Source organism: Pecten maximus, chromosome 2 (assembly GCF_902652985.1).
Source record: "Pecten maximus chromosome 2, xPecMax1.1, whole genome shotgun sequence".
In the NCBI taxonomy this organism is placed as follows: domain Eukaryota; kingdom Metazoa; phylum Mollusca; class Bivalvia; order Pectinida; family Pectinidae; genus Pecten; species Pecten maximus.
This window is the reverse complement of record NC_047016.1, coordinates 35,546,123-35,564,935: the sequence shown is the minus strand read 5'-3', so window position 1 is coordinate 35,564,935 and position 18,813 is coordinate 35,546,123. Positions and strand designations below refer to the sequence as shown.

Sequence of the window (18,813 nt, the reverse complement as noted above, 5' to 3'; positions counted from 1 at the left end):
GTCCATGTTTTGTACTGGAAGTGCAGACACACCCCCAGACAATAAAGGCTGTCTTTATCAGTGGTCTGGCCAGTCAATGACACTTGTGCTTTTCTCACAGTCTATCAAAAGTCCTTTCTACTGTCTAGCCGGCGTTGAAGTAGCAGTATATCAGATCAGGTAAGACTACATATATTTACCGTGCTGTGAAGGAATTATAATTAATCCTTTTTTAACATAAGTCCTCGTATGACACGTACTGTTTGGTATCTCCTTGACATCCGTCCTCGTATGACACTGACTGTTTGGGGTTAACTTGACACCCGTCCTCGTATGACACTGACTGTTTGGGTTACCTTGACACACCCGTCCTCGTATGACACTGACTGTTTGGGGTAACCTTGACACCCGTCCTCGTATGACACTGACTGTTTGGTATCTCCTTGACATCCGTCCTCGTATGACACTGACTGTTTGGGTTACCTTGACACACCCGTCCTCGTATGACACTGACTGTTTGGGGTAACCTTGACACCCGTCCTCGTATGACACTGACTGTTTGGTGTCTCCTTGACACCCGTCCTCGTATGACACTGACTGTTTGGTATCTCCTTGACATCCGTCCTCGTATGACACTGACTGTTTGGTGTCTCCTTGACACCCATCCTCGTATGACACTGACTGTTTGGGTTACCTTGACACCCGTCCTCGTATGACACTGACTGTTTGGGTGAACTTGACACCCGTCCTCGTATGACACTGACTGTTTGGGTCACCTTGACACCCGTCCTCGTATGACACTGACTGTTTGGTGTCTCCTTGACATCCGTCCTCGTATGACACTGACTGGTGGAGTTACCTTGACACCCATCCTCGTATGACACTGACTGCTTGGTGTTTCCTTGACATCCGTCCTCGTATGACACTGACTGTTTGGTGACTCCTTGACACCCGTCCTCGTATGACACTTACTGTTTGGTGTCTCCTTGACACCCGTCCTCGTATGACACTGACTGTTTGGGTTACCTTGACACCCGTCCTCGTATGACACTGACTGTTTGGTGTCTCCTTGACATCCGTCCTCGTATGACACTGACTGTCTGGGTTACCTTGACACCCGTCCTCGTACGACACTGACTGTTTGGGGTAACCTTGACATCCGTCCTCGCATGACACTGACTTGTGGGGTTACCTTGACACCCGTCCTCGCATGACACTGACTTGTGGGGTTACCTTGACACCCGTCCCCGTATGACACTGACTGGTGGGGTTACCTTGACATCCGTCCCCGTATGACACTGACTTACTGACTGTTTGGGTTACCTTGACACCCGTCCTCGTATGACACTGACTGTTTGGTGTTACCTTGACACCCGTCCTCGTATGACACTTACTGTTTGGTATCTCCTTGACATCCGTCCTCGTATGACACTAACTGTTTGGGGTTACCTTGACACCCGTCCTCGTATGACACCGACTGTTTGGTGTCTCCTCGACACCCGTCCTCAACAAACCTAACCACACCTCCAGACTTATTGAAAATATCATATATGATCTGCACGTTTCCAGATCTTTTAAATATTTCTCTTGGCCAGTTTTATGTTGTGATTGATATTCTGTTGTGTTGGTGTTTGTCAGCAGGTGCTATTTTCACTAAGGAAAACATTACTGCAGTAATACCAATTAATGTGTTTCCTGACTTGCCATTTGTCTAATAAAATAATTATGTCAGTAAAATGTTACAAACCATATCTATCTCCTGTAAAATCATGTTACATATTCTGTAATGAGGGGCCGCGGTGGCCGAGTGGTTAAGGTGTCCAGAAACTTAAACACTAGCCCTCAACCTCTGGGTTGCGAGTTCGAAAACTACGTGGGGCAGTTGCCAGGTACTGACCGTAGGCCGGTGGTTTTTCTCCGGGTACTCCGGCTTACCTCCAGAACCTGGCACGTCCTTAAATGACCCTGGCTGTTGTTGGGACGTTAAACAAAAACAAACCAAACCAACCTGTAATAATCAAAGAGTATTGAAGCATATTTACTAAAATCGGATCTGTTAATTATGAATTTTTTTTATAACGCATATTTGCATTTTACAACCGTGTTTACATTTATGCCAGCGTCTAGAATATTGGTTCTTTCAGATGATTCAGACAAAGGGATTTATTCTTTTGACAGCATGTGCTGTTTTGTGCTGGTAAGTACTTTACGAATTATTGAAATGTGTAAGAGTATGAAATATAACATATTAATATTGACTTTGTATGGATACATTATGCTCATTTACATGCATGCATACACACACATACAGTACGAATTTTAAGTTACATCCCCTAGGCCTTCTGCTACATGTTCAATGTGCATATGATATATATTTGTATATATATATCAATTATATTTGGCGAACAAATACTAATACACATGTACTTTTAATGTAAAGTGTATCTTTATATGTATATCATGCAGATTATGAAATAAGTGCAGATGTAATTATAAAACAAATCCAATGATATCATAAAATATTTTTTTTTTCGAGTTTAAAGTACATGCATATGAATTAATTGTATGTGGATACACGAAAAATTCTCATCTGAAAATTCTGTTAAGAAAGCCTAATCACCTAGAATACTTATACTTTTGGTTTCTTTGTGTTTTTTGTCAGTTCTAATCGAACGGCAATTTGTGCAATTTCAATGTATTTATCATATGTACTGTAAAGGCAATGTTTGAGATTATTTGCATCACCGCAGTGTATAAATGTGGCTTCTTATTCCACACAGTGTGGCCGAGTGGAAGTAAAAGATCGTTGAATCTTTCGTTTTAGTGTATTCAGCCATCCTGAGCGCCCAGCCTTGCCCGACAGTCCAGAGGCGCGCGAACTCTTCCGTCTGGCGGAACAAAATAGAACCAGCGATGGCTTTCTCACCAAAGCCGAAGTATACGACGTATTCACAGACTTTGATATAAACAGTATGCACGATTCAAGTTTGGCTTTAATGCATATAACTCTCAATTGTGCCATGAGATCATATACTAATAATACCTTTATCCTCCTCTGTAAACATTATTACATTTCCTGTTTTGCAAAAGTGGGAGCTATTTCGGCGAATTTTGTTTTGGCCAGTTTCATAAATATCATAATAATATCACAAAATATATATCAAGCGTAAATTTCCCCACGTGTAAATGTTCACGTTAACAGAAGGTCTTTATCCAAACTCCGTACTCCATTGTTAATACAACTAAGTCAGGACTGCTCTTTTAAAACCAAAAACACGCCTTCGCTCTCGTGTGACGAGAGCTTCCTTTTCAACAGCCCGAGTTTCCTCTCGCCACATGGTGTCAGGGCCAGAGGAAACTCAGGTTACCTTTTCAAATGAAGGCGAACGGCGTTGAAAGCACATATTTGTAAACTATTATTTCAATATTGTCTTGCTGTTGCGTTCCTTATAGTGGACGGGTCAATCGACGAGACCGAGTTCTTAACAGTCTGGAAGGCCAAAGACCTTGGAACGCCAGAGAGTGGCATGACTCTCTTCCACCACGCCGATACAGATCGCGATGACGTCCTTTCGATAACTCCTGACATGGACAGGGTGTTTTACTACTTTGACAGAAACCGTAAGTACATGCAACATATCTGCCTGGTCTTTGAATTTTGAAAAAGTCAATGGCATAACCGGTACATGTTGCACGTACAAAAACCGTACAATATTTTCTACATCACCGACAAAATATGCTGATTTGAATTGAAGATAATCTAAAAGCAAGATAACTTCTCTTTGGTATAATCTCATGTTTACAAATGTTATGACCTATATACACCAGTGATGTATATTGGGTTATGGCTGGGTAGATGAAGTGTAAAGAAATTCACTCACATGATTCTTGAAAAATATCTTTTTTACTGTTCGAAATATGAAAAAAAAACATGATAAAAAAACCAGAGACCTACAATAGGTCTCTGACAAAATACTGTAATTAAATTGAATTAAATTTTTTGAGTTGTACATTTCAGAGGATGCAAAAGTAAGCCAAGCCGAATTTGTGACAGTCTGGGTAGAGATGTCTCTCTGATAAACAAGCAACATCATCCAGAAAATAGCCGAGTGTAAATTCTGATCTTCGAATCAATAAAAAAACATCATTTTAAAGGAGTTTTGTGTCAATTTTTGTGGCCTGTATAAGTATAGACTGATGGTAAAAGACACAAATAGGTGATGGCAAAATGTCCACAATTACTTAATTATACACCTCACGTGGGTGGTCAGGTGGCATAGTGGTAACACAGTTGCCTATTACGTAAGCGGCCGTGCGCGTGGTTCCATTCCTCGATTTTCACCTGCCGTACCACGTGGGTTTTGCCCAGGTACTCCGGTTTCCTCTGACAGTAAGACCCTTCTCTCCCTCAACCATCAAGGCCAACAAGCATGATTGATATAATTTAATTTGTAATCGTTGTAAAATAAATAGTGTTTATTGTTTTCTTCTTGATTTCACATGAAGAATGATTAAAAAACACTGTGAATTGAAAGCGTGCCTTACGTAAACATACAAAGTACTTCAATTTATAAGCAAGGCAAGTGGGGAAAAAAACAATAAATTCATCAAAGATATAAACTTTCTATTTTTTTTATTATAAATAATAAACACAACAGTTGTGTTAAATGAGTAGTAAAGCAATGACATTCACAAATAAACAAAATGTTTCCATATATCATTCTCATTAGGAAAACAAATAGTTTATGAATAGTATTTGTATTCTGATCTAACAGAGTTATACTTCCCTTCCTTTCACTTTGTCAGTATACCTAACTGTTGTTAAATCTAATCACATATTTGTACTAACAGGAAATGTGAATATTAAATAAAGTCAAATTTAATAATGACACCCTTCTGAATATGCGCGATGTTCCACATCAAGTACTAGATCTATAGAGAAAACGTAAAGATAGTTGAGTCAATGTGGCCAAATTAAAAATTTGCTTCAAATTCAATGTGTCAACAGTGATATTTGGGTTATTTGTTTTTTCCATATGACATAAATATTCATGGTCAAGACCTAATTACGTTTCTATTTCTTACTTGATATTTCAATTACCATATTGGAAAATACAAAACATGGATTTGATTCCACTGCATCGTCTATTGTTACCTGTTTAAACAATGCTCAATCAAAATGTGAAAGACAATCATAAGGACATTGTGCACGTATACATTACGTGGCAACTGCGTAGAACATTATTCATTAATACTTCATTACAAACGGAGATCAAGGAGGGAATTTAAATTATATATATCCAATACACATATTTTTCATAAATCATTCAAAACACATTCATAATACATAAACTCAATTTAAAAAACAAATATACTGTTGAAATTAACAATCATCCTTCATTTACACATAATTATATATATAACCATCCCTCAATCTGACTGGAGTCCTGTCTTGTGGAATGGAATGTTTCCCAACGGCATCCTTTTCATTTTCATACTTATTTACTCTTTCAAAAGATTGAGAGCAAAGTTGCTAAAAATCCACTGATACATATAATTAACACAGACTCTGATATACCTCCAAATATATCCATCAGATTTCTACTACCACATACAGCATTAGGGTCAAATGAAACCTCAAACATGCTCTGTCAAGATGAGTTTAATTTACAGCATCTTATCATCATCCCAACCATATATATTAATTTACATGCATTCTAATCTGATACAAACTTTTTTTCATATCGCTTTCCCGTGAATTACACTTCCAGCAGAGCTCTCAAGTTTAACATCAACATTTGATAAAGTGACCAAAACAGTTTGTTACACAGGCTAAGTGATTACAACAGTTTGAGTGTGTCTACATGTTGTATAAACTCTTCAGGCAAACAGTTTACAGAAATCTCAACAGTTTGATTCTGATGCCTATACGCTGTACGACTTCCTCAGGCAAATAGTATACAGGACTCACAACAGTTCAAGTTGTATGCCTACATGTTGTATGTCTTCCTCGGGCAAATAGTATACAGGACTCACAACAGTTCAAGTCGTATGCCTACACGTTGTACGACTTCATCGGGTAAACAGTATACAGGATTCACAGATTTGATATTATCATTACCTAGTAAAGACAGGCCACATATCCCAAACAAGGTGTGGAATGGGTCCACCTACAAACACAAACACGCCTAAGTATCAACGCAGAAAATGAAAACAACAAATTCACCGTTTAAGAGATGGTGCTTCATATTCATTAACAACCAAATTAGAAGATAAGTATTTCATTCGGGATTAAAATTATAGTAAAAATGTACATTGTGTAGATGCAAATTGTGTTTGCTGTTGTAAAGTTTTACTATCATAAAAGATAATACCAAAAGATGATGTAATGTCTAAAATTAAAAAAGTGTGTTGTCTTTTCAACAATTGCACCACATGTATAGGAATTATAATCAACAGAATTATCCATAAGTTTAATTCATCATAATTTAAATCACTATTAGTTCACATATTTCTTTCCACAATATATTCTAAATATATTTTGTCTGGATAAAGTTTTTTCATAAATGTCAGATAAACATGTATGATCAGACTAATTACATATAACCAAGAATCACCTGCAAACAATCTAAAACTTGAAATAACATTATCTGTTATGTCATTAATTAATAGTAAAATAGAAGAGCCCAAACATAGATCCTGGAAGCTCACCTGTATTTATTGATTAAGTATTGGATTGATAAACATTGTTGACTATGCTTTGTTTTTCAGTCAGACAAATAGGCTTTTATCATAATTTTAGTTTATACATAAAACATAAATGTTGCTTCCAATCAAATGCCTTACTAATATCATAGAAAGCAAAGATCAAGTCTTTCCCTTTAATTGTCTTAGTTAGAGCTCATTGTTTTAAAGAGATATATACAAGTTGGGTTACAGTTTAGTCTCTAGGTTGAAATCCAAAATGATTTTCACAAGGCATATTATGTTTTGTTATATAATTATAAATATATAATTTTTATTTTTTTCTCACATTCTAGTTAAAAAAGTAGAAGTTATGGTAATGAATTGCAGTTGTTTAGATAACATTCATTCTCCATTGCCTTTAAAAAGAACATTGGCTGCCTTAAATATGTCTGGAATTTCACCCTGAGATAGTGTCCTAATAGATAACAACTTCAGGATAAATTAGTGGGGAATTTGTTAATGATTTGAGTTAATATACTATCAGGACCAGCAGATTTAATTAGTATTCAGAAAGTTTAGTTGAAACCTTTATTTCAATTATATCTTCTTCTTCAAAACAACATAAGGGAGATAATTCAGGAAAATTAGAGTCAGTAATTTAAGAAATCAAAAATTCAAGGTTTCTACTTACAATATCGCCTGGTCTGTCTGATATTCCTCCTGTTTCATCATCTTGACAGGCTAAAATAAACTTCTCAAGCTTTTCCTGAAACAAATGATGCCACACATGTGTAATAAATCATAAGATTGAAATATGTTCTTGCAAGATGGACTTTTTAATAGCTTTAAACTTAATCATTTAAATGATAACGCAACGGTTCTTATCATCGTTTAATGCCTCTAGTAGGGATTGAATTTGTGATCCCTGGTTCACTTATATGAAAATAGATGTTCACTCTAAGGCTAGCTTAGTCAGTACAAAACTACTAGCATTTTATGAATGGCAACAAGCTTTCTCTTTTATATTAATAATAGGAAAATAATGCTTGGTAATGTTTTTGTCAATATTCCTAGGGTCTGTTATGTACATCTTTTATAACTCCGCCAGGGAGTTTATATCATTATTAGGAGCTCTGTTTCAGCAATCTAATTAATGCCCTTGTGATTATTGGTAAGTAGAATTCTCCCTAGGCTAGTTGGTATTCAGTGGCCAGTTGTAGTCAGTGGCTGGTATATATGTTATGCAGATCTAATATCATGCAGATTTAGCAATACCCCTTTATGTGCACACAAAACAAGCATTCTTGGTGTTTGTAAAGCAATGCAAGTCCCATACCAGTCCCACTCTAAAAATAGTAACAGTGACCTTAAATCCTGTCCCTGACCTCTGAAAACCACAAAAGAACAGATGCCTGCAGTATAACACAGATAGACCGGTAGCACCTATCAGACAAAAACATGCATCCTGATTAGGTAAACCCCAATCATAATCAGAACACTATATGTTGGAATGCTGTACTTTAACAATAGTCATACTTTTCAAAATATACATATATCTTCAAGATTAACTTATGCTGTTAAGAACTGAATATTTCCAATATACCGATCTCTTCAGATCATAAAATCATAAAATCTAATATTAACCAGACATTAAATTACCTTGTCAATCCAGTGGATCTTGCCAATGATTTTGAGAGAAGCAAGCACCCACCACGAGTAACACACATCTGGTAATTTTTCAGGTCGACCTGGAATTACAACAAATTGTGATAAATACAACTGTACATTTGATTTACTATAAAAAAATTATCACAAAATCATTGTTAATTTTTATAGATACAGATATGTGAATAATAAAATATGCTACACAACGAAAAAGATTTCTTTTCATCTAGTGGTTAATTATGACCTAGCCAGAACATTCAGATTTTAAATACAAAGAATATGGTTAATAACAAAAAACTACTAGTTTTATTAACTATTTCACCTTTCTATGTCACATTATAAGCACAATGTTTTCAATCTCCATATTTCTAAAATATACAAAATTTCCAAAGTTTGATCAATGGAAATACCAGAACCTTTCCTGTTGACAGTGGTAGTCTTACCATTGAGGCCCCCTGAAGGAAGCTGACGTTCACATAGCCACCAGCCGAGGAGATCTGCATTGATGTGATGGAGGTTGCCTGTAATGGCCAGGGTCCCCACACAGCAGTAGATCTGGCCAGCGTGGGACTCACTGCCTGGGCGACACCCAAACCCACCATCAAAGTTCATACAGGTCACTACAAACTCTATAGTGGTATCCACATCTATAGCATCCAGTCGGCCCTAATCAACATAATAAATATTTACGTCTACAGCAAAGGAAGGACATCATGTGTATACTGAATAACTGTAGTTTAATTGACACATCAAATTTATAAATCATTACATTCAGAAACAATGATACACAAGTAAAACGTTTTTAAAACAATTATGTGGTATAATATTAAAATCTCTCAGGTTCTTCATATGCATTTGTTTTTCTGTTTTAGCGAAAAAAAAGATGTTTATAATATATATAAAAAGCTTTAAACATTAATGATTTTGAATGGGATAAACTGGCATTGGTATAATAAATAAATTCTATTTATAATTTTTTTATTGTGTTTGTTAAATCATATTTTTTACACAAGATGTATGCTACAATATCATCTGTCATGCAATTCACTAATTCTGCAAGTTTGACTAACCAACAGGGATAGGCAAGCCACTGCACAGAAGGAAAATCTCGTGTCAACTTCACCTAAAAAGTAAAACATTTGATTATTTAACAGAGAATCTAATACAAATAACTGTTTGGCATTCTTTCATATTTAATACCTATCAAGTGCGACCTTGGTACCCTTTCACCTTCAAGTCTAGAAGACTTCACTATGACCATACTTCAATGTGAATATAAACTTAATCTGTTGAGGACTTGGTTTATGAGATCTTTGGAACAAAAGCTTTCTGCGGCTATATACATGTAGATGCATATAGAGACAAACCACAGACTTTTCATACTATATATCCACTCTAACTAGTTTTTACTTGATGGGATATATTATCATTAAAAATACAGTTTACTGTACAAGTGCATTTCTTAAAATCTGAAAATGATTGGACTAATTAGCACTAGCTGGTATCCTTTACTGCTGGGCCTTACCCCATTTGTCACCGTAAAAACTGCCATCATCTTGTTGTAATGACCGGACATATTCCACAACCTTCTCAACATTCACAACATCAACAGCATCATACAAGGTCAGGATCTAAAAAAGAAAAGTCAAATTGTAACTTGGATTTCAACAGAGTTGTTTTACTAATACAGAAACCAAAATATAAGTTACATGTGAAAAGTCCCTGGGGAAGGTCTTTAAAACAAATACATAAGGTATTGTTTTCAGGTTTTCAAAAGTAAAGGGGGATAGGTATCTTGAATCTACTCATCCCCTCTATCTGAAAACGCAATTTGGCCATGCACAAGGCAGAAGTGATGTGGGTGAACTTATCTGTATACATTTATATAACATGTTTTATATGGTGACCTATGTATAGTGTTAACAAAGATTTTCTAGGATCAATTCTTGTGGCAAGTAGCTACAAAGTGCCTGCAGTGTGTGTAAGATATATGCATACAGAAGGTGGGGTCATTAATTACCTACCTGTATTGCACCGAGTCTGTACAGGAGTTAAATTTGCATGGGGTTGTGATCTACAAGGTACATTTTGTACACCTGTTGAATTCAGTGTAAATTAAATGTGTACAGGAGGTTAGGTCGTAACCTACCTGTATTGCACTAAGTGTGTACAGGAGCTTACGAGGTGGGATTTTATGACATACCTGTATTACATTGAGTGTGTAAGTGAGGTGGGATTTCCTGACATACATGTAATGCACTGTGTATGTACAGGAGGTGGGGGTCATGACATACATGTATTACACCGAGTGTGTACAGAAGGTGGAATTTCATGACAAACTTGTTATACACTGAGTGTGTACAGGAGGTGGGATTTCATGACATACCTGTATTACACTGAGTGTGTACAGAAGGTGGGATTTTGTTACATACCTGTATTACACTGAGTGTGTACAGGAGGTGGGATTTCATGACATACCTGTTTTACACTGAGTGTGTACAGAAGGTGGGGGTCATGACATACCTGTATTGCACTAAGTGTGTACAGGAGATGGGATTTCATGACATACCTGTATTACACTAAGTGTGTACAGGAGATGGGATTTCATGACATACCTGTATTACACTGAGTGTGTACAGGAGGTGGGATTTCATGACATACCTGTATTACACTAAGTGTGTACAGGAGATGGGATTTCATGACATACCTGTATTACACTAAGTGTGTACAGGAGATGGGATTTCATGACATACCTGTATTACACTGAGTGTGTACAGGAGGTGGGATTTCATGACATACCTGTTTTACACTGAGTGTGTACAGAAGGTGGAATTTCATGACAAACTTGTTATACACTGAATGTGTACAGGAGGTGGGATTTCATGACATACCTGTATTGCACTAAGTGTGTACAGGAGGTGGGATTTCATGACATACCTGTATTACACTAAGTGTGTACAGGAGATGGGATTTCATGACATACCTGTATTACACTAAGTGTGTACAGGAGGTGGGGGTCATGACATACCTGTATTACACTAAGTGTGTACAGGAGGTGGGATTTCATGACATACCTGTATTGCACTAAGTGTGTACAGGAGGTGGGATTTCATGACATACCTGTATTACACTAAGTGTGTACAGGAGGTGGGATTTCATGACATACCTGTATTACACTAAGTGTGTACAGGAGGTGGGATTTCATGACATACCTGTATTGCACTAAGTGTGTACAGGAGATGGGGGTCATGACCTATACTAGCACTGATCCCTCCACACTCATGCTGACACTGTTGTATAAACTGGAGGACCTGGTCCTTGTCCATGCGGTTCAGCTGCCCCATCAGGTCCATCACAGTCAGACCCCAGTACATGCCACTCATCCGAAGGTACTCCGTAATACAGTACTCCTACAAACATCATCAATGTCATGCTGGTATACATAGAAATGATTTCTAACAACAAGAGGAATAAATTTCCAATTACCCACAACTAATATAACCAGCAGTTTTTGCTGTTGTCAGTTAAATACAGAAAAGTTGGTACAATCGACTTGTCAATCGGATGATTATAACAGGTCTGTGTAAGAGCTAAATATAATAGATCCTCACATATTCTTTTCTAAAACTTCTGTTGGAGTAAATACTTTATTATATAAATGTATTTCACACCCATTTGATGAAATATGAATGTAAAAAGTGAGATAAAGCTACTACAACTGATAAATATAAGTGTCTTCTTGAACATATATTATATAAATAGTGCCCTTGTCTGAGGGGAATATGGAGGATTGTTTCCCCGAGGGAACATTATCTTCCCGAGCCGATATTATACCGAATAGATATCAATTTATCAATATCCTCCTCAAATATTGAGGCAAACCTCTTGGACGTCACTGTTGCGTTTGTAAGAATTGTCTCCCTTCTCAATGTTCGGGATTTTCCGTAAGAAACAATCGTGCGTTTTCTGGCAGAGCGGGGAACATTAATCCCACGGCAATGTTGACCGCTGTTTCTGACACTGCATATTGTTTCAGGTCATGTGATTAGGAATTGACCAATAATAAGGCGAGAATCTTACATCAGGTATAATAAACTATAATTGTGCATGATAGTACCTACAATGTACCATCCTGTTGGGAAATAGGATATACATGTATATCAAGACTGGAATCTCAGGGGCTGGTAGATTAAACTAGAAATTATCATGTTTAATTCTTGAAGTTATATCTTTTGTAATAAGCTGAATATAATATACAACAATGAACTTGTATGTTATTCAATTGATTAGACTATGAAAATAATTTGCATAACTATCAACAGTCTTCTTATATCTTTTATAATAAAGCTACTTACATAATCATCTTTCTTTGAGCCATATGCAGCAATGTAGTCACAATGTTTCTGTAGGAGTAAACCTTTCTGAGCACTGTCTGGTATAACAACGTCTTTTATTGGTGTACCCTTGAGAAAGAAATAAAAATTTGCTACCTTAAAATGTTGTCCTTAATTTTAGGTTCATTCGAATTCCTTGATGACCATATATATACATTCACTAATATTAATATACAGTATATATATCTTATGTCAGGTGATCACTATATGATGGCAGCAATAACTATATTAATTCAGATTTCTCTTCCTGGTTAAAGTATATGATCAGTTTTGAAAGTGAGATGTTGCTATTTCAAAATTGACACATCTAGACTTTGTTGGACATTTATAGCCTGGGTTATATATGTTTGTCTTTGGGAGCAAAGACCTTGTGAAAGACTGAGTAGAATTAAAGCCACTTGATTTCATTCCAGTATCAAGGGTTGGAATTTTCCTTCCTCCAAGTTGGTATCTGCTTAGAGAGAGATCAAAAATTGCAGCAAAATTCCATTATTTGTCAGGACTTCTATATGAAATGAGGAGTAATGAAAGATACTATGGCTGTGCGGGCCTCCAACTAGCCTAATCCTCTCCTGTTCCTTCAGAGTATAGTCATGTGCATGTATAGTCGTGGCTTGAGCTGTCCAACACTGGGTCTCTATATATACATACACTTGTACAGTCAAGTGTAGACTAAAGGTTACACAAAGTGCACTCCGAGTGCACTCCGTTTGGATTTGGAGTGCACTCCATTTGGACTCCAGGTAAACTTGGAGTGCACTCCAAGTTTACCTGAAGTCCTATCAGGCTCCAATCCTACCTGTGTCCACATGTATCACATATACTGTACCTGTAACCAATTGCAAGTACATATATACATAATGTTTATAGATAGATGTATAATCTTATACATTTAGACTCCTAAAACATGTAACAATAAGATATGTGTTACTGTTTTATCTTTGTATATATCATCTTATTTTTTTGTTGGTTGGTTAACTAACAGCATCTAATAGAATTGATTTTTTCTATTGGTAAACCCTATATAAAATGAATCTGGCACTTCATTGAAAAATGTATGATAGCATTTCTTTGATTGAAGAGTTTTAACAAGCCACGTAAATTAATAGAAATTGGTAATAAACATAAATGTAGTAATGGCAAGTTGTTTGTGGTCTCTCAAAATGTAGAGTTTGATTGTGTACTGGAAATATCTTGTAATCGAAGTGCTACATACCGTTTTTAATATTTCAAATACTTAACTTCCAACATTTTATATTTATCTTAACATACAATACAAAAGAAAGTTTTTTTATCACCTTGATAGCATATTCCGGATCCAATGTCTAATATTGATTTACAGTTTAACATCAGATTTACAGTTTAACATCAGACTTAAATCAGAGATGAAAATGGACTAAGGGCAAAAAGGCTGAAAATTCGATTACTCAATCTTTTCAATGGGAAAAATAACAAGTTTACATTACACTGATATTCTCAAAAAGGCTGAAATCAGTCAATCGCTGAACATTTTCATCTCTGTTAAATTTTCTGGCCCTGACACCATGTATGGTATATATATGGTATCAGGGCTAGAGGAAACTCAGGCTGACCTATACCAAGGTCATATAGAATATAGGTACAGACTTGTGACTGTCTATATCTGACACTTTTGAAATGATATGATTGTCCATTCCTATTACAGTATTATTACAATAGTTATAAGTCATTATTATAAAAAAAAAATATTTGAAAAAAAAAAGATATTTTATTTCAAACTGGTACTATTACTGGAAGTATGTATAGAGTATTAGAAGTCAATATGTAAATCACATAGATTAATATAATTTTCATGTTTGAGTTAAGTAAATACTTATCATATATTCCATACACCAACTGCAGCTGGCCTTATGTCTTTTTTTTTTGAAAAGTTTGAACATTCAACTTTATGATTTTACATTCATGACCTGTATCTGTTACATAAAATGTATGAGTGACACATACTATGATATACATATATTGACTGAATGGGAATAGAAAACGATGTAGTTCCAACAGGTCAGTTTTACAGGTAAATGGAATGGGGTCTTCCCCGAACACCAACTCTGGTTAGGGTGGGGTGTTTACATAGTGTGTGTTGATAGGGAGTTATAGTCTGTTACAGAAAACAGGTAAATCAGAACACAGGTAAATCAACTCACCTGTTAGGTGATCAGAAAATCATCAGCTGTTAATGATTGCCAAACTGTTTCAGAAATAATGTATAATACCAAGATTTAAGATTTTTTATTTCACTCTGACACACTTAAGTGTGTAACAAGAGGTCAAACAATACATATCAATTGTATAACATGGCAAGGAGAGTAGATGGACAAATTGAAAGATCCAACCAAAGATATATGTCTCCTATCCAACAGGCTGTAATGAAATAATGACATTTTCATATACTGTACACAATAAATTTTCAACTTAATTGTTTTTTTTAGAATTATTTGTAATTTTGCAAGAAATATGCTTATCATTTTTATTAATCATACGTTACCTATTGCAAACATTCTTTTCATATAAACCAGAGACGTAAATATTACGTCACAGGAAAATAGAATTTGTCTGCTATGTTTTACTGGAGTTTAATGCGAGTATCACTATTTATTTTTATGCCCAGATACATTTGTATACATGTAAGTCAAATTCGTAAAAAGTATATACACCTAGTTATTATACATGCAACCCATCTATTCATAAAATGAAAGGATTATTATCATTATGCAGTATTAGTAGAGTATTTTCAAATCTATCTATGTTCATCCAATTACTAGAAAGACATTTTAAAAATAATATATGTTAATTTCAAACATCAATTTGTAAAATATATATATTTTAAAAATATGGAAATGATATTTTCTAAAACTTACATGTTATCATAAGTACTACAGTATGGTTATTGAATGAACATTTATGCAGTGTATACTACAAACTTTGTCTAAATGTATGAGAAATATGACAGTGAAAACTATACCCGATTCATATACCTGATCGAGTTGACCCTATGTTTTACCTGTATTAGTATTCCGTATTGAAACAGACTATAACTTAACTTCAAAGAACTTCCTACATTAACACCTTCCTTTGTCTTTACCAGAGTTGGTGTTCGGGGAATGAGCCAATGGAACTTATCCAATGACGCCTCGGTTTTTCTTTGATCTTTTGTTGGCGATATATTGCATACTATGTGATATTTCAAATATCACATATGTGATATCTGAAATATCACATGGCATTTCTGATTGGTCCATGCCTCAGTCTTGAGGCGGGGCCAATTTCAAATGTAGGCGTGACAAATGAACAAAGACAGGAAATGCATTTCAAACAAAATTTAATGAAATACGAGTGCCGTTTAGAAATTTTCCGTCTTCTTTCATCACCTTGTATGCACGTACAGCCCTGCTGCGATGTACCGTTCTGTCCATAATGAGTTGTTCATCAAAACCTGACCAAACAGAATATAAATCCCTGTTCATATTTTATTAAGTAAAATCTATTTTAACAGGTCAGTAAAAAAAAGCATACATTACATGATTACATATAAAATTTCAGTCATTTAAAAAAAAATGGTTATACAGATTACGCTAAATGTAACAATATACTTTCGTTGCACAAAAATCCTATCATAAACAAAATCGCGATGAAAATGATAACAAGACGAGTGGATAAAAATACCGATTAACCGATTCATTGATTTCTTTAAACAATTTCACGGATTTTGAAACGATTTTGTGACATTGTGAACGTCGAAATTTACGAAAAATATTTCATTTCACAATTTGTTCAAACGATATGATTTTAGACTTACCTGCTTGGTAAAGGGAAGTAGCGCAGGTCCTCTTTCCGGAATGGTTTATGTAATTTCCCTCAAATCCTGCAGCCTTTCACATGTTTTTCACATTACCATTCAGTTCATTTACAACAATTGGCTGAGTTAATTCCTTGGTATCAACAATTCCAATGTCAGTAGCTACCGTGTCACTATCTTCAAGTTCATACTCATACTTATCTACGGCCTGTGATAATGTTATATCGTCGAGGTCAGTGAACACATCGACATCAGTGATCAGTACCTGATCCATCATGGTTGACAGTCTCACTAGAAATGAATGGGCTACTGTGACAGAAAACAAAACGAGTCAGAAATTGGCGGGAAACATATCACAGTGACAGGTTCTGATCAATTTTATAGCTCCACCCCTAGGCACGTGGGTGACAAAACCTCGGCTGTCATTGGATAAAACAGATACAAAATGGGTACTCGTGACGTATCGCATATATCACACTCGTGCTACGCACTCGTGTGATATATCCGATACATCACTCGTACCCATTATGTATCTATTACATGTTAACATAGGTTTCCGTGTCCAACTGCCCAGAGGCAAATTGTACCTCAGGCTCTATAATCTACAATGTGTATTAAATACGGGTATAAGGCTATAGGTTGGTTTTGGGAAATGGTGAATTTATGCTTATTATACCATTTGGAATTACACTTAATTCTTTTTTTTTTTTTACTTTAATGTCTTTCTTTACAATTAATTTTTTAAAGCGATGTCTTTATATTTTTGAATATAACAAGATAACAACTGCATCATTTCTTAATTTGATTTGCATTCATTTTTTCTGAACTTATATCATTCAACATTGTACCTCTACATACCGGACACCTGCATTGACCGGCATATACGTTTGGTCTCAATGACTTACGGCTTAGACAGGTTACAATGTAATAAGAAACAGCTGATTTTTACTTCTAATTTCAGTAAAGAATGATTTCATTTCAATAGAGTTGGTCTTCTTAAACCTGTTAACCAATTTGTTAATGGTTTTACAGCTTATCTTGACATTTCCACCTCAATTCGCTGGTACAATTTTGTATTTCGTTTCAGGCCTCTTAGATGGAGAGCTACAATATTAATCCTTTCCGTCAAGTCAGGAGATAATCTTACTGTTCTGTTAATTGGCCTGAGGTTATAACACACCTTGCTTTGCACAGCTTCATCATTTGAAGCCATACAGTGACAAAATTGACATAGGTATTTCTGTGAACCCAGGACAGTACCTGTAGCTGGCTCCTAAAACTCACCTGTCACAGTTCTCAGGTGTGTCAGGCCAGAGTCAGTCATGCATGACCAATAATAAAAGCAATTAAACAGATACTGTCATTCATTATGGGTAGTCCAGAACTACATACTTGTGTGAACTTTATGTCTGAACATTAATTTAACCAGGTAATACTCGTAAATATGTAGAACTTTGTAAATGTATATTTTTCTAATGATACATTTAAATATATAACCTATATAAATTAAAATGATTATGTTTATTTTATAATTACTTGCCTGAACTGAGTACATATATGTAGAGAATGTCTTATTTAAAAAACATAATTCATTAAATACTGTAAACTTTCAATATTTTGAATAATCAATAACATAATATAGATACATTATCTAAACTTCCTTTACAGTCATGATATATGTACAGTAATAAATATTCTAATTGAAATAATTTTCAATTCCTTAATAAAATGAAATACAATTTACTTGCATCTTAATAATCTATTCAATTGTTTATTATGAATGACTCATGTTAGCCATGCATGACAACAAAGTCAATTAGGCCACAGGCCTAGGGTCACGGACATGACCCAATTTCTGGGGAAGAAGCGTTCTTTCCTCCCAAGAAACGTTGTTTCATGATGTTCCGTGTAATTATGATGTAGAAGCTACCCGCTAGCAGGCCTTGTTCAACATGTCATGTTACTGCATCATGTTCAACAAGTTGCTGTGTCGAGTGTGTAGGCTATATTCACTACACTGAAGTACAATATCAAAACAATTAACCGCATTTTTGTATAATAGGATGATACTATCAACATTTTAAGTACGGCAGTCTTTACGAATAATCAAAAACTTACCATGTCGCTAGTTCAATTTTTTTCACTTCATGTCTCGTGTGGATTACTGTCAATACTGAATCCGGATGTAGCATTGACATATATAAATGTAGAAACGGTAACTACGCTAAATATCCGGATATATTCTAAAATGTTGAG

The 18,813-nt window shown here is 35.5% G+C and overlaps 2 protein-coding genes across 2 annotated transcripts; one reads left to right on the top strand and one right to left on the bottom strand.

The window, feature by feature from the left end:
- LOC117321903 (insoluble matrix shell protein 5-like) lies at positions 1–4,133 on the top strand. The gene is made up of 5 exons (XM_033876529.1): positions 1–159; positions 2,124–2,176; positions 2,804–2,949; positions 3,433–3,600; positions 3,998–4,133. Exons 2-5 carry the CDS (start codon positions 2,124–2,126, stop codon positions 4,054–4,056), a joined length of 426 nt encoding a protein of 141 aa, XP_033732420.1. The 5' UTR covers positions 1–159; the 3' UTR covers positions 4,057–4,133.
- A 462-nt stretch (positions 4,134–4,595) lies between these two features.
- Positions 4,596–18,780, bottom strand: LOC117321902 (geranylgeranyl transferase type-2 subunit beta-like). The gene is made up of 9 exons (XM_033876527.1): positions 18,676–18,780; positions 12,687–12,794; positions 11,544–11,741; positions 9,857–9,962; positions 9,402–9,454; positions 8,775–8,997; positions 8,326–8,414; positions 7,358–7,432; positions 4,596–6,149 (listed from the first exon to the last, which is right to left on the bottom strand). Exons 1-9 carry the CDS (start codon positions 18,676–18,678, stop codon positions 6,012–6,014), a joined length of 993 nt encoding a protein of 330 aa, XP_033732418.1. The 5' UTR covers positions 18,679–18,780; the 3' UTR covers positions 4,596–6,011.
- Between the last annotated feature and the right edge of the window lie 33 nt (positions 18,781–18,813).

Coding starts and splice junctions, on each gene's coding strand:
- LOC117321903 (XM_033876529.1), top strand. CDS start 2,124: ATGATTCAGACAAAGGGATTTATTCTTTTGACAGCATGTGCTGTTTTG. Junction 2,950..3,432: donor CACAGACTTTGATATAAACA/GTATGCACGATT, acceptor CGTTCCTTATAG/TGGACGGGTCAATCGACGAG. Junction 3,601..3,997: donor TTACTACTTTGACAGAAACC/GTAAGTACATGC, acceptor TGTACATTTCAG/AGGATGCAAAAGTAAGCCAA.
- LOC117321902 (XM_033876527.1), bottom strand. Junction 11,742..12,686: donor GCTCAAAGAAAGATGATTAT/GTAAGTAGCTTT, acceptor TGATGTTTGTAG/GAGTACTGTATTACGGAGTA. Junction 7,433..8,325: donor AGATCCACTGGATTGACAAG/GTAATTTAATGT, acceptor CATTTGTTTCAG/GAAAAGCTTGAGAAGTTTAT.